The 14,575-nt window shown below is 38.3% G+C and overlaps 1 protein-coding gene across 2 annotated transcripts in view; it reads right to left on the bottom strand.

Moving 5' to 3' along the window:
• dock2-like (dedicator of cytokinesis protein 2) overlaps positions 1-14,575 on the bottom strand; it is a 399,373-nt gene that overhangs the window by 280,993 nt on the left and 103,805 nt on the right. For both annotated transcript variants that reach the window (XM_072912417.1, XM_061930395.2), the window contains exon 21: positions 6,058-6,192. In XM_072912417.1, coding sequence (XP_072768518.1) covers positions 6,058-6,192 — 135 coding nt within the window. The remainder of the gene's footprint in view (positions 1-6,057; positions 6,193-14,575) is intronic.

Consider the following 14,575-nt stretch of genomic DNA (forward strand, 5'->3'; position numbering starts at 1 on the left):
CACAAAGGAGATGCATTGTGGTTGCTGAGGGGAAGGGAAAAAGAAACAAGAACGGCAACATTTGAGCAAAGCAATGAAAGTTGCAGGCCATGAAGGACAGAGGAAAAAAGAACACAATAAGCTGAGGGAGCTGGACGTTATCGACTTCAGGTGGTTGGCAAGTGACAGATAGGACAGGGGCAGATTTATCAGTTCAGAGACGCCCTGGGGAGGCTGGAGTTTTGGGATGATGAACACACACCAATCGATTCATAACCAAAGTTATCTTAGCAGGGTTAAAATATATTCTTTCTTAATATTTGTCAAGCTGCTGTGTCTCCCCCGCTCAGAAGTTACCATTATCATGGTGTTTTCTTTCTCTAATACAGGTGTCGCCAACCAGTAGCCCGTGAACTACATGTAGCTCGCCAGTTGATATTAAGTAGTAAGGAAAATGTTCTTAAACTCAGTATTTTTATAGCTGTTCAATTCAGACAATATGCCTCTTTTTAATGACACATTACCACAAAATAGCAAAAAGACAATGACAACACTGTTTGAGTGGAGATCTGCTTCTTTAGTAAAGTACAAAATGTTGTCAGTCATGTATATTAAACATAATATCCTGTTTGTCAAGATAGCTCTAATAGTTTGAGTTTGAGTTTGAGTTTATTTTGAACATGCAAGTATACAACATGATACATCACAATCTCCAGTTTCTCTTTTCAACATGTTCGAAAAGGAGTAGGAAGAAGCAGAGCTTATTTAATCCTACCCCTTTTCTTTTACATAACAGTTGCTAAAACTTTTGTTCACTTCCTGTTCTCAATTTATTCACAATATACTCCATAAGTAATCACAATAAAATAAGTAAATAAATAATAATTGGTGAAGTAAGTTACATTTCATATGTTGAGATAAGTAAGATTATTTTGTGAGTGAAAGAATGAAAGAATGGATGAGTTAAATAAATTCAGAATGTTTATCATGGTTCTTCTTCTTTGTACTTTGTAAACACTTTAAGTTTGAAGAGTTTCTTGAAGTGGATCATATTAGTACATTGTTTGATTGCTTTGCTTAATCCATTCCATAATTTAATTCCACATACTGATATACTGAAGGTCTTAAGTGTTGTACGTGCATACAAATGTTTTAAATTACATTTCTCCCTAAGATTATATTTCTCCTCTTTTTTTGAGAAGAATTGTTGTATATTCTTGGGTAGCAGATTATAGTTTGCTTTGTGTATAATTTTAGCTTTTTGCAAATTCACTATGTCGTAGAATTTCAGTATCTTTGATTCAATAAATAAAGGATTTGTGTGTTCTCTATATCCAACATTATGTATTATTCTAACTGATCTTTTTTGTAACACCGTTAATGAATGAAGTGTACTTTTGTAATTATTTCCCCATATTTCTGCACAATAACTCAGATATGGTAACACTAGTGAGCAGTAGAGAATATGAAGTGATTTTTTGTCGTGTTGTGTAGTGAAATAAGTAAGGAAAAAACTGAACGAAAAATGAATGCATACTGAAATAAAAGATGCTAATTGTTGATTTTATTATAACAAAATGTGAGATGTTAACAACATTTTGTTACCATGATTTGATTACGTGGACCCCGACTTAAACAAGTTGAAAAAACTTATTGGGGTGTTACCATTTAGTGGTCAATTGTACAGAATATGTACTGAACTGTGCAATCTACTAATAAAAGTTTCAATCAATCAATCAATGTTCCCGCAAAATTTGCAAAATGTTCCTGTGTTTGCGTTGAAATAAGCTATGCAAATAAATGTTACCAAATTAAGTAATTATCTCTGATGTTAAATTTGGTAAAAGTAGCTTTGACACCACTGCTCTAACACAACTTATTTAATTATTTGTTTTCACTATCTGGAGTTATTACCAGCCAGAAGATCACAAATCACCAAATAAAATGTCACTTTAACTCAAAATGTGGCAATGGGGCCAAATTTAATAAATGTGTTTTTTAGAATCCCTGTGGAAGTTTGATGTTTTCCCCAATTAAATTTGAGCTAAAATAAAAAAAAATGTGTCCAAACCGCACTCTCTTTCAAATTTGATAAGATCTGAACACATTTATATGCATATATTTATTAGGTGACAAATGTATATATGCCATTAAATAAGTATAACATCTGTTATCTTTGGGTAGGGTGTTTTTTTGTCGTGTTTTTCCTTCGTTAAGATATTAAAAAACCTAGATTTTAGCAGTTTAGTTATTGATCTTGCAGATGACCACAGCCAATCATTCTGTCACACTGCCGCCATGCACTCTTAATTGCGACCCTTTACATGCTTATTACCGCCACTAACACAGTGATCAACACCCTTGGCTCCGCTGTCAAAGTTGATTAGAGGGACGCAGATGCAGAGTTACAGGCAGTGGTGGGCCGTTGTTTTTAGGTTAGAGTTTTTATCCAATCAGAATTCAGCTAGCTTATGATGCCATGCTGTACGAAATCTGCCTTCAGAATCAACAATGCAGGTGTCTGTGCACTGTAAGTGAACGGACACATACTGTTGATAGATAATTGCGATAGCCAAATCATATCACGAGTTGTTGTCAGTAAGGCCTTCTAGATGGCCTCACGTTAAACGTGACATTTACGCATCCTATGCAGATCAGCAAGCCACACCGGGACTGAATTTAAAGGGGAACATTATCACAATTTCAGAAGGGTTAAAACCATTAAAAATCAGTTCCCAGTGGCTTATTTTATTTTTCGAAGTTTTTTTCAAAATTTTACCCATCACGCAATATCCCTAAAAAAAGCTTCAAAGTGCCTGATTTTAAACACCCGTCCATTTTCCTGTGACGTCACATAGTGAAGCCAACACAAACAAACATGGCGGAAAGAACAGCAAGCTATAGCGACATTAGCTCGGATTCAGACTCGGATTTCAGCGGCTTAAGCGATTCAACAGATTACGCATGTATTGAAACGGATGGTTGTAGTGTGGAGGCAGGTAGCGAAAACGAAATTGAAGAAAAAACTGAAGCTATTGAGCCATATCGGTTTGAACCGTATGCAAGCGAAACCGACGAAAACGACACGACAGCCAGCGACACGGGAGAAAGCGAGGACGAATTTGGCGATTGCCTTCTAACCAACGATTGGTATGTGTTTGTTTGGCATTAAAGGAAACTAACAACTATGAACTAGGTTTACAGCATATGAAATACATTTGGCAACAACATGCACTTTGAGAGTGCAGACAGCCCAATTTTCATCAATTAATATATTCTGTAGACATACCCTCATGTCAGCAGGCCAGGGAAGCTAGGGTCGATATTCTTCTCTTGACGGTGTGAGCCAAGACATCCAGGAGGTTTAGCTCGCTCGTCTGCGGGAATAAACTGCCGCCATTGCTTGCCGTGCTACCGAGGGCCTTTGTCCCTGAATTGCTCACACACTCTGGCAGATTCAATGTGGGGTCTGGCGGCAGATTTCTTTGACTTTATCGTTGGAAATGCATCTGCTTTGAGTGTCGCAGGATATCCACACATTCTTGCCATCTCTGTCGTAGCATAGCTTTCGTCGGTAAAGTGTGCGGAACAAACGTCCAATTTCTTGCCACTTTCGCATCTTTGGGCCACTGGTGCAACTTGAATCCGTCCCTGTTCGTGTTGTTACACCCTCCGACAACACACCGACGAGGCATGATGTCTCCAAGGTACGGAAAACAGTCGAAAAAACGGAAAATAACAGAGCTGATTTGACTCGGTGTTTGAGAAAATGGCGGATTGCTTCCCGATGTGACGCCACGTTGTGACGTCATCGCTCTGAGAGCGAATAATAGAAAGGCGTTGAATTCGCCAAAATTCACCCATTTAGAGTTCGGAAATCGGTTAAAAAAATAGATGGTCTTTTTTCTGCAACATCAAGGTATATATTGACGCTTACATAGGTCTGGTGATAATGTTCCCCTTTAAGTAATTAATCCGCTGCGATAGCCAATCAGATCGCAAATTGTTGACAGTAGCCTAGTATCTAGGTAACCTGATGTTAACGAGACTGTGATTGGATACTCACTTGTCATTCCAAAGTGAGTATCCGATCGCAAGTTGCAATTTACTAAAGCAGGAAGTTTTGCGCCGTAGCTATGCCGAGCTAGCAGAGAAATCACCGATACTGACTTTTTTAACCCACAAAGAAGGAGAACAAAACATTGATTAGGTGGCAGATATATATTTGCAAAGCCATTTTCAAGAAGGATATTTAAAGGGGAACATTATCACCAGACCTATGTAAGCGTCAATATATACCTCGATGTTGCAGAAAAAAGACCATATATTTTTTTAACCAATTTCCGAACTCTAAATGGGTGAATTTTGGCGAATTAAACGCCTTTCTAATATCCGCTCTCGTTGTGACGTCACATCGGGAAGCAATCCGCCTATTTCTCAAACACCGAGTCAAATCAGCTCTGTTATTTTCCGTTTTTTCGACTGTTTTCCGTACCTTGGAGACATCATGCCTCGTCGGTGTGTTGTCGGAGGGTGTAACAACACGAACAGGGACGGATTCAAGTTGCACCAGTGGCCCAAAGATGCGAAAGTGGCAAGAAATTGGAAGTTTGTTCTGCACACTTTACCGACGAAAGCTATGCTACGACAGAGATGGCAAGAATGTGTGGATATCCTGCGACACTCAAAGCAGATGCATTTCCAACGATAAAGTCAAAGAAATCTGCCGCCAGACCCCCATTGAATCTGCCGAGTGTGTGAGCAATTCAGGGACAAAGGACCTCGGTAGGACGGCAAGCAATGGCGGCAATTTATTCCCGCAGACGAGCGAGCTAAACCCCCTGGATGTCTTGGCTCACACCGTCAAGAGAAGAATATCGACCCTAGCTTCCCTGGCCTGCTGACATGAGGGTATGTCTACAGAATATATTAATTGATGAAAATTGGGCTGTCTGCACTCTCAAAGTGCATGTTGTTGCCAAATGTATTTCATATGCTGTAAACCTAGTTCATAGTTGTTAGTTTCCTTTAATGCCAAACAAACACATACCAATCGTTGATTAGAAGGCGATCGCCAAATTCGTCCTCGCTTTCTCCCGTGTCGCTGGCTGTCGTGTCGTTTTCGTCGGTTTCGCTTGCATACGGTTCAAACCGATATGGCTCAATAGCTTCAGTTTTTTCTTCAATTTCGTTTTCGCTACCTGCCTCCACACTACAACCATCCGTTTCAATACATGCGTAATCTGTTGAATCGCTTAAGCCGCTGAAATCCGAGTCTGAATCCGAGCTAATGTCGCTATACCTTGCTGTTCTATGCGCCATGTTTGTTTGTGTTGGCATCACTATGTGACGTCACAGGAAAATGGACGGGTGTTTATAACGATGGTTAAAATCAGGCACTTTGAAGCTTTTTTTAGGGATATTGCGTTATGGGTAAAATTTTGAAAAAACTTCAAAAAATATAATAAGCCACTGGGAACTGATTTTTAATGGTTTTAACCCTTCTGAAATTGTGATAATGTTCCCCTTTAAAGAGAAACTACATCTTGTGAGACCATGTCGGCCAACCCCGGGAGCTAGCTCAGCTGTCCCGGCAATGAAATGGGGAAATGCCCGCCACTTCCACTCGAATCAACCGACTACGAGCGGTACCACTGGCTTATACGGCGTTGAATGGGTTCTACAAATTGTGAGTTCAAATATTTAATTTCTCAATTTTTTCCACGTTTAATGTTTTTTTTTTACTATTTTAATTTTGACATTACAACATAAGATGTTTTAATTGCTGTTTATTTTTAAATGTGCCAGAAAATAGCCCGTTTTGTACACTGTTGAGGTGATACAATGCACAGTAAATGTGTTCCTGTATAGTATTTCTCCAGCAATGGTCATGTGGTGACATCAATTATGGTATTTTGAGAGGTTATCATTGAAGTGGGACATCACTGAAACGCCACTGGTTACTGGCATGTGGGTGGCCCTCTCAAAGAAGTTACAATTCATTATGGGAAACAGTGCATAAAAGAAGCAACACACAAACACACACACGAGTATGCAGAAACACAAGGCAACACTCACTGGGAGTAGAGCATTCGTGAGCGGACGATGAACTTGAAGATGTACTCCAAAGCTTTTAGAGTCCGGAGGATTGCCTCGCACTGTTCTCCTCGACTAGAGACGTCCAGGTATCTCTTCAGGACCGACATCAACTTTCTGTTAGAGAACACAGGGAAATAAGTGAGTGAGATAGAAAAACAATGTTTCAATGTATTTTCCAAAACCCTTTGAGTAAATAATTATGTGAGTGAGATAGGAGAAGACTCAAACCTCAAACCTATGTGGGACAATTCTGATTTCAAATATTTTTTTGGATGGAAAAACAAGCCTCAAAGGTCAAACCATCATCATTTGTGACTATATCATTTGTCCAAAAGGCCAGAATTTTTCTCAGCAAACACCGTGAAATAGTCGCGGTTCCCTTGCACGAAGAGCCAGAATTTGTAACCACTGAGCTATTCAGCCACTTAGATAAAACCTTCTGCATATGTAAGCTGTGCAACCATACTTGCCAACCTTGAGACCTCCGATTTCGGGAGGTGGGGGGTGGGGGGGTGTGGTTGAGGGCGTGGTTAAGAGGGGAGGAGTATATTTACAGCTAGAATTCACCAACTTGAGTATTTCATATATATATGTATGAAATACTTGACTTTCAGTGAATTCTAGCTATATATATATATTTATTTATTTTATTATATATATATATATAAATAAAAGAAATACTTGAATTTCAGTGTTCATTTATTTACACATATACACACACATAACACTCATCTACTCATTGTTGTACTTGAATGTACAATGCAATACAATTCCGGGGCAATGGCACCTATCAAATACACAGTAATGAAAACACAGTTGTTCTACTAACTGTACTGTGTGTTATGAGAGTAGAGTATGTGTGTGTGTGTGTGGCCCTTTAATAGGTGACAGCATGTGAGGTGAGTGACGTCAGTGAGTGTGTGGGCGAGAGAAGAGAGGGAGCGGTAGCGTGAGTGCGGGGAGGGACTAGTTGGTTTTGTGTTGGATTGGCTGTGTGCAAGCAATCAATAAAGCAAGATTTGCAACTAATCGCTGGACTCATTATTCACCCTAAAGTCGTCCGCTGTGGAGACCCACTGCCGGGTAAGGTGAAGGGTGTTGCCCCGAGCATACATCGGCCCTGGAGAAGTGTCTCCCCTGCGCTCTTCGACTACGGTCTCGTTCTTCTGCTTCGTCTCCTTGTGTGCGCACACTGGACTCAGGTCCGCATGGAGCTGGAGGGGGCGTGGCCTCCAGCTCCGGCTGAATTCCGGGAGATTTTCGGGAGAAAATTTCTTCCGGGAGGTTTTCGGGAGAGGCGCTGAATTTCGGGAGTCTCCCGGAAAATCCGGGAGGGCTGGCAAGTATGTGTGCAACTAACTGGTTTAAAACAGCGTTTCAGTTTTATAACTTCACCTTTATCTTTACTTTTTAAGTCAAAATGCGTCCATTCTCCCTTTTCTGTCTACACACTGTGTCTGCTTGTAAGTACTCTGTGATTGTGCGCTGCCGAACATGCTCCTCTGCCCGTAAAACCAGCAATGTCATGCCCGAATATGATTCATTTGTATCGCGGTACTATACTAAGATCAGTATACCGTACACTGCAAAAACTAAAAGCTAAGTAAGATGAAATATCTCAAATAAGGGTGATATTTGCTTATTTTCTGTCTTATAAGATCAGTCTTCTCACTAAGCAGATTTTATGTTAGAGTGTTTTACTTGTTTTAAGTGTTTTGGTCCTAAATGATCTCAGTAAGATATTACAGCTTGTTGCTGAGATGTTATGACCTACAGTATATTGAGTAAAACATGCTTGAAACTAGAATATCAACTGTTGCAAAGCTGTTTAATCAACACTCACAAGTATAAAACTACTTTTTTAAAGTAATCATTTCTTATTTCAAGCATGAAAAAAAAAATCATGACTTTGACACAATTGTGTCTCATAATTAAAACAGATGACAGCCAAATGGACTTTTCTGTTTTATTTTCAATGAAACAATAGAAAATACGTACTCATATAGTAGCACAGTTGGCACAGTACAGTAAACTGACAGTTAATATTTAAACATTTAACATGTGACATTTCTAACAATTTTGAACAGAAATAGTTCATGCACATTCAGATAAATTCTTCAAAATTACAATTAAAAATTTTTTTGGCGGGGGCCGCGCTGTATATATATGTGCACTAATTGACTGAAAGAGCACGCACTTGGCACGATGATGTCATGTTATCGATGGAAAAATGCATTTTTAGACAATATGATTTGCCTGAGCGGCTAGTAGACCCCGAGAGTAACAAGCAGTTGCCTTGTTGCCTTTCCATTAAGAACAATAAATTAGTTTTTAGTATAAGATTGCTGGTTTCAAGAAATGTAATGCCGAGTGCATATCATTATGTCAAGATAATGGCACTACCATTTACTTCATTTAAGAATATTTTTCAACAAAAAGGTCTCTTTTTTTTTTCTACCAAGAAAAGTGCACTTGTTATTAGTGAGAATGTACTTATTTTAAGGTATTTTTGGGTTCATTGAAGTTATCTAATTTTATTTGTTTTGGAAAGTCTTGACAAGCCAAATTTTCTTGTTCTATTGGCAGATAATTTTGCTTACTTCAAATAAAATACCTCTTATTTATTTTTATTTTTTTCTTGTTTTTGAACACTGACTTTGCAGTGTACAACCCTAAAATGCAATGGCTCTCCTGGGCAAGACCCCCATTCCGCACCCCGTGATGTCGACTTGTGTTTATAACGGCTCATCGGTTTGGTTTTATCCACTTTGCATCAAGATTGCACAGGTGTACCTAATGAAGTAATGGCTTTTCCATCATGTCATCAAACGGCCAGTGTTTGTCAAAGCTAAGAGGGAATCCCCTTCTAACTTGTTTAAATCTACTGTATATCCAATCCTCTTAAACAATAAAAGCCGCCCCTAAAACGACTGTAATCTTGCCTAACAGCTATCAGGCCAGCCTTAAAAATACGAGCAGATTTATTACCATTAAGTATTCCCCTGTTCTGTGTTCTGTGCATGACTGAAAGGCACGCTGGATAGGATTTAATGCTTTCTCTCTCCCTTTGCCTCTGCTGGGGAACTCAGATGAGGAGTTGAGAATGTAGTGAGAGGGAGTTTTACATAACATCCCGCGGGCTCACGGGCTCTAAGCTGCAGTGACCCTCTTTAAGAGGGTGAACGTCAACATACTGGCAGGGGAGGGATGCAGTGCGGTGGCAGAAGACAAGCATGAACAGACTGTACAATAGGGGCTAATAGGCTAAGATACAGAAAGATATGCAGAAAAGCACACAATTGCATTTATGTTTTGAATAAATGATTACACCATACAAATATATTCATGTTTTACTCTATTTCAAAGTTATATTGAAGTACATTACATGGTGACTAGGGATGTCCCGATCCAGGTTTTTGCACTTCCGATCCGATACCGATTTTGTTTTTGCATTTCCGATCCGATACCGATACTGACCGATACTGGCCTATCCGAGCATGTATTAAAGTTTAAAGTTATTTAGCCTACTTAGTTGTCAGAATCATGTTGAAAAGGGTTTTAGTACTCTTGATAACAACTAGCCATCTGAATTAGGGGAGTTTGAATAATACACAATGGTTGGTAACAAGAAACTGACCTGTTTATTCAAGGATAAACACAAAATAGACAAAATTATACATGACAAACAGAAATGGCATCATTGAAAGTAGGGCTGGGCGATATGGCCTTTTTTTAATATTGCAATATTTTAAGGCCATATTGCGATACACGATATATATCTCGATATTTTGCCTTAGCCTTGAATGAACACTTGATGCATATAATCACAGCAGTATGATGATTCTATGTGTTTTGATTGATTGATTGAGACTTTTATTAGTAGGTTGCACAGTGAAGTACATATTCCGTACAATTGACCACTAAATGGTAACACCCGAATAAGTTTTTCAACTTGTTTAAGTCGGTGTCCACTTAAATTGATTCATGATACAGATATATACTCTCAGATATATACTATCATCATAATACAGTCATCACACAAGATAATCACATTGAATTATTTACATTATTTATAATCCAGGGTGTGGAGGGGGGCGCCGGATGTAAGTGTCAAAAAGACAGCCAAAAGAGTTTAATATGAGAATAAATCTAAAGTTAAAATATAGGGTAGAAATGCACCCATTTGCAGGAAATGTAGTCTTGATTTTCAAAATTTTCTTTCAAGGCTTGCATGTCTACATTAAAACATTCTTCTTCATACTGCATTAATATATGCTACTTTTAAACTTTCATGCAGAGAAGGAAATCACAACTAAAAAAATCACTAATTTTTTCATACGGTGTTGATGTGGAAATTTTTGCCTCAGCATTTTGATGGTGTGGACGTGTGGCACCGAATGGAGATAAGCGTCTCGACAGACGCTACAATATTTGAACAATGATGACGAAAACTGTTTTCTCTGTCGTGTCCGTGTGTCGAAAATTGTTATGCGCTTATTTTTTTATTTGATTTTGTGCGTGGCATAGATTTGCTATGCGCAGAGGACGCTTAAACAGTGTGCAATTGCACAGGCGAGCACCTTAGAGGGAGCGTTGCTCGCACGGCTGCGCTAGCATCACAGCTAACGTTAGCCATGCTGCTACCTCTCTGCTGGGGGAGGACGTATACGTATGTGACGTATGATGTGACAGTATGTGACGTATGACGTGACAGTATGTGACGTGTGTAAGAAGGTGCACTTGCTGTCTGTGAGAGGGAGACACAGGAAAGAGTGAGAAGAGCCTGTCGTGTAATGCCAGCAGCTAAAAGCAACTGCGTGAGAATTCACAGACCTGTGGATGTGTTGAAGGTGTGCTGGAAAATGCGGAACGGAAATTACGGAGCAGCAGAAAAGTGGAATGTATTATTTAAATCGGTGCGTTGGAAAACACAGACCGGAGTTTTTTTAAAAACTGGATCTGGATCGGCATTTTCCCATGCCTTGCCGATACGCAATTTTTGCCAAATATCGGCAGCCGATCCGATCCAAATATCGGATCGGGACATCCCTAATGGTGACACTTGCCTAATTTAACATCCACAAAAAATACATTGTTTCTGTTCTCGCTGCAATATATATCAAACAATTAATATAAATATATATAAATAAAAAATATAAATGAATATATATTCTTTTTTTTTTAATCATTATTATATTTGTTTTTAATTGATTTATTTGTTTATATTATTATTACTTTGGTTTATTTTGTTGGTTTGTTTGCTGTTATTCTCTCTTTTTTTGGAGGCGGTCATCGTTGGGAAATAAACAAAAAAAATATTTTGGCATTTAGGGCAGACAATAGATTTATGATGTATGTAAAGGATATGAATGTCTGATGATGGATGTCAATAACAAAATAAAATAAAATAAATACAAAAACTGGATCAAGATGGATACTGCAACGAGAAAAATCTATATCAAAGCTAAATATCAAATTTACCGTCGATGGTAAAAATTTGGACACCCCTGACCTCTGACCTGAAGTGTTTGGGTGGACCATTTGGATATATTGAAAATTGGAAAACATTATCTGAATTTATAATAACAAAACCTTGTTGTTAGGTGTGTGTTTTAGGTGACAAAGTGTATTGGGATTAGTTATTGATATTAAAATCTCTACTTATTCCCATTAAATAGAACTTTGTTTTACATTTTTGCTGGATAATTTTTGGTTTAATTGTGGGCTAATAAAACCAAAGTTGCGGATCCCAAATAGCCAGAGAGCCACATTTTGGCTGTCTTATACTAAATGAGTTAACGAGTAAGATAAAACCAGAATTCCAAAAGTTGTAAGCATATATAAATGTATGGTGTGCAATGATGATTATTTTCAAAAATTCTAAAAACATGTTAAATTGTTGCTAAATAAACATAGATTAAAAAGTGAAAAAAATATATATACACAAATTAAAAATAATAATAATAATATAATATAATAAAAAAATGACCCAGTTTGGTTTGATTACAAAGAATACATTTTCAAAATAACGTAATTGGAAAAACATCAAATAAAAGATGAGGGTCACGTCTGGTTGACTTGAGGTATAAACATGTCCTTAGACGTCCCTGCAGGGCATGCCTAAATGAAGTTGGCATTTGTTAATGGACCCCACAATGAAAAATAATTTAAAACCTTAAATGGATGGCCTCACTTGGGAGGTTTTAATTGAGGACACATCAGTTCAAAGAGGAGGTGTCCTTGTGTCTTATAGCAGGAAGGTCATATTAGAATTTGTTACTGCACTTACCACATTATTTTTCCCCCTCTCAATTATATGCTGCTTTTTTATTGGCTAATTGCTTTGATCAATGTATATTGTATAGTAGGACAGGTCACCTTTTTTATTTACTTTTTTCCCCAAAATTTTGCATTTTGTATCATTCCTTGTTGTAAAAATGTCTTGTTAATTTTTAATTAACATAATACTAATATGATTCTTGAAAGTAAAAAATATATGCAAGACATTATAAATTGCCTGAAAAATAAAAAGTACAGTCGTGGTCAAAAGTGTACATACACTTGTAAAGAACATCATGTCATGGCTGTGTTGAGTCTCCAATCATTTCTACAACTCTTATTTTTTTGTGATGTAGTGATTGGAGCACATACTTGTTGGTCACAAAAATCATTCATGAAGTTTGCTTCTGTTATGAATTTATTATGGGTCTACTGAAAATGTGAGCAAATGTGCTGGGTCAAAAGTATACATACAGCAATGTTAATATTTGCTTACATGTCCCTTGGCAAGTTTACCTGCAATAAGGCGCTTTTGGTAGCCATCCACAAGCTTCTGCTTGAATTTTTGACCACTCCTCTTGACAAAATTGGTGCAGTTCAGCAAAATGTGTTGGTTTTCTGACATGGACTTGTTTCTTCAACACTGTCCACACGTTTAAGTCAGGACTTTGGGAAGGCCATTCTAAAACCTTAATTCTAGCTTAATTTAGCCATTTCTTTACCACTTTTGACGTGTGTTTGGGGTCATTGTCCTGTTGGAACACCCAACTGCCCCCAAGACCCAACCTCCGGGCTGATGATTTTACAAACGTTTGTAGGTTGTCCTGAAGAATTTGGAGGTAAACCTCCTTTTTCATTGTCTCATTTACTCTCTGTAAAGCACCGGATCCATTAGCAGCAAAACAGGCCCAGAGCATAATACTACCACCACCATGCTTGACGGTAGGCGTGGTGTTCCTGGGATTAAAGGCCTCACCTTTTCTCCTCCAAACATATTGCTGGGTATTGTGGCCAAACAGCTAAATTTTTGTTTCATCTGACCACAGAACTTTCCTCCAGAAGGTCTCATCTTTGCCCATGTGATCAGCAGCAAACTTTAGAGGAGCCTTAAGGTGTCACTTCCTTCTTGCATGGTAGCCTCTCAGTCCATGGTGATGCAAAACACGTTTGACTGTGGACACTGACACCTGTCTTCCAGCATCTTCCAATTCATTGAAGATCTGCTTTTTGGTGGTTTTAGGTTTACTCTTGATCATCCTGACCAATTTTCTCTCTGCAGCAGGTATAGCTTGCGTTTTCTTCCTGATCGTGGCAGTGACAAAACTGTGCCATGCACTTTATACTTACAAACAATTGTCTGCACAGTTGCTATTGGGACTTTAAGCTGCTTTGAAATGCTCCAAGTGACTTTCCTGACTTCTTCAAGTCAATGATTAGTTGTTTCAGATCTGTGCAAAGTTCCTTTGACTTTCTTATTGTCGCGTTTGTCACCGAGTCTAATGACTGCATCACATGAGCCCTATTTAAATGGGCTCAGAGAAGTCAACAGGTGTTGTCAATCATAATCACTCACATGAAGTTAAGAGGCCATGCCATGAAGCTAATTTGATTTGATTGTATGTTGCTGTATGTATACATTTGACCCAGCAGATTTGGTCACATTTTCAGTAGATCCATAATAAATTCATAAAAGAAGCAAACTTCATGAATGATTTTTGTGACCAACAAGTATGTGCTTCAATCACTCTATCACAAAAAAATAAGAGTTGTAGAAATGATTGGAAACTCAAGACAGCCATGACATGATGTTCTTTACAAGTGTATGTAAACTTTTGACCACGACTGTACATACCATAATTCCTGGACTATAAGCCACTACTTTTTTCCCCTGTGCTTTATACAATGCTGGGGCTAGTTTATGGATATTTTCGGGTTCACATACCGCCAATTAATTTAGCATTGTCACATCAGACCAATACATTTTGCAAACCGGTCACGGTGGACCAATGAAATTGTTCTCATTAAAACAACCGCACTGACACAGTTGGATTGTATGGTATATCGGTTCTAAAAAAGTACCATGGTACTAGTGAATTAAAAACGGTTCTATACTGCTTCTAAAAAATACCGGTACTATTTTTTTCCCCCCCGAAAATGACGGCATGCTGCTATAACGACCAGAGGCGCATATTAAGCATCGCACACGCATGGAGTACAT

Source organism: Nerophis lumbriciformis, linkage group LG36, assembly GCF_033978685.3.
Source record: "Nerophis lumbriciformis linkage group LG36, RoL_Nlum_v2.1, whole genome shotgun sequence".
Taxonomy (NCBI): domain Eukaryota; kingdom Metazoa; phylum Chordata; class Actinopteri; order Syngnathiformes; family Syngnathidae; genus Nerophis; species Nerophis lumbriciformis.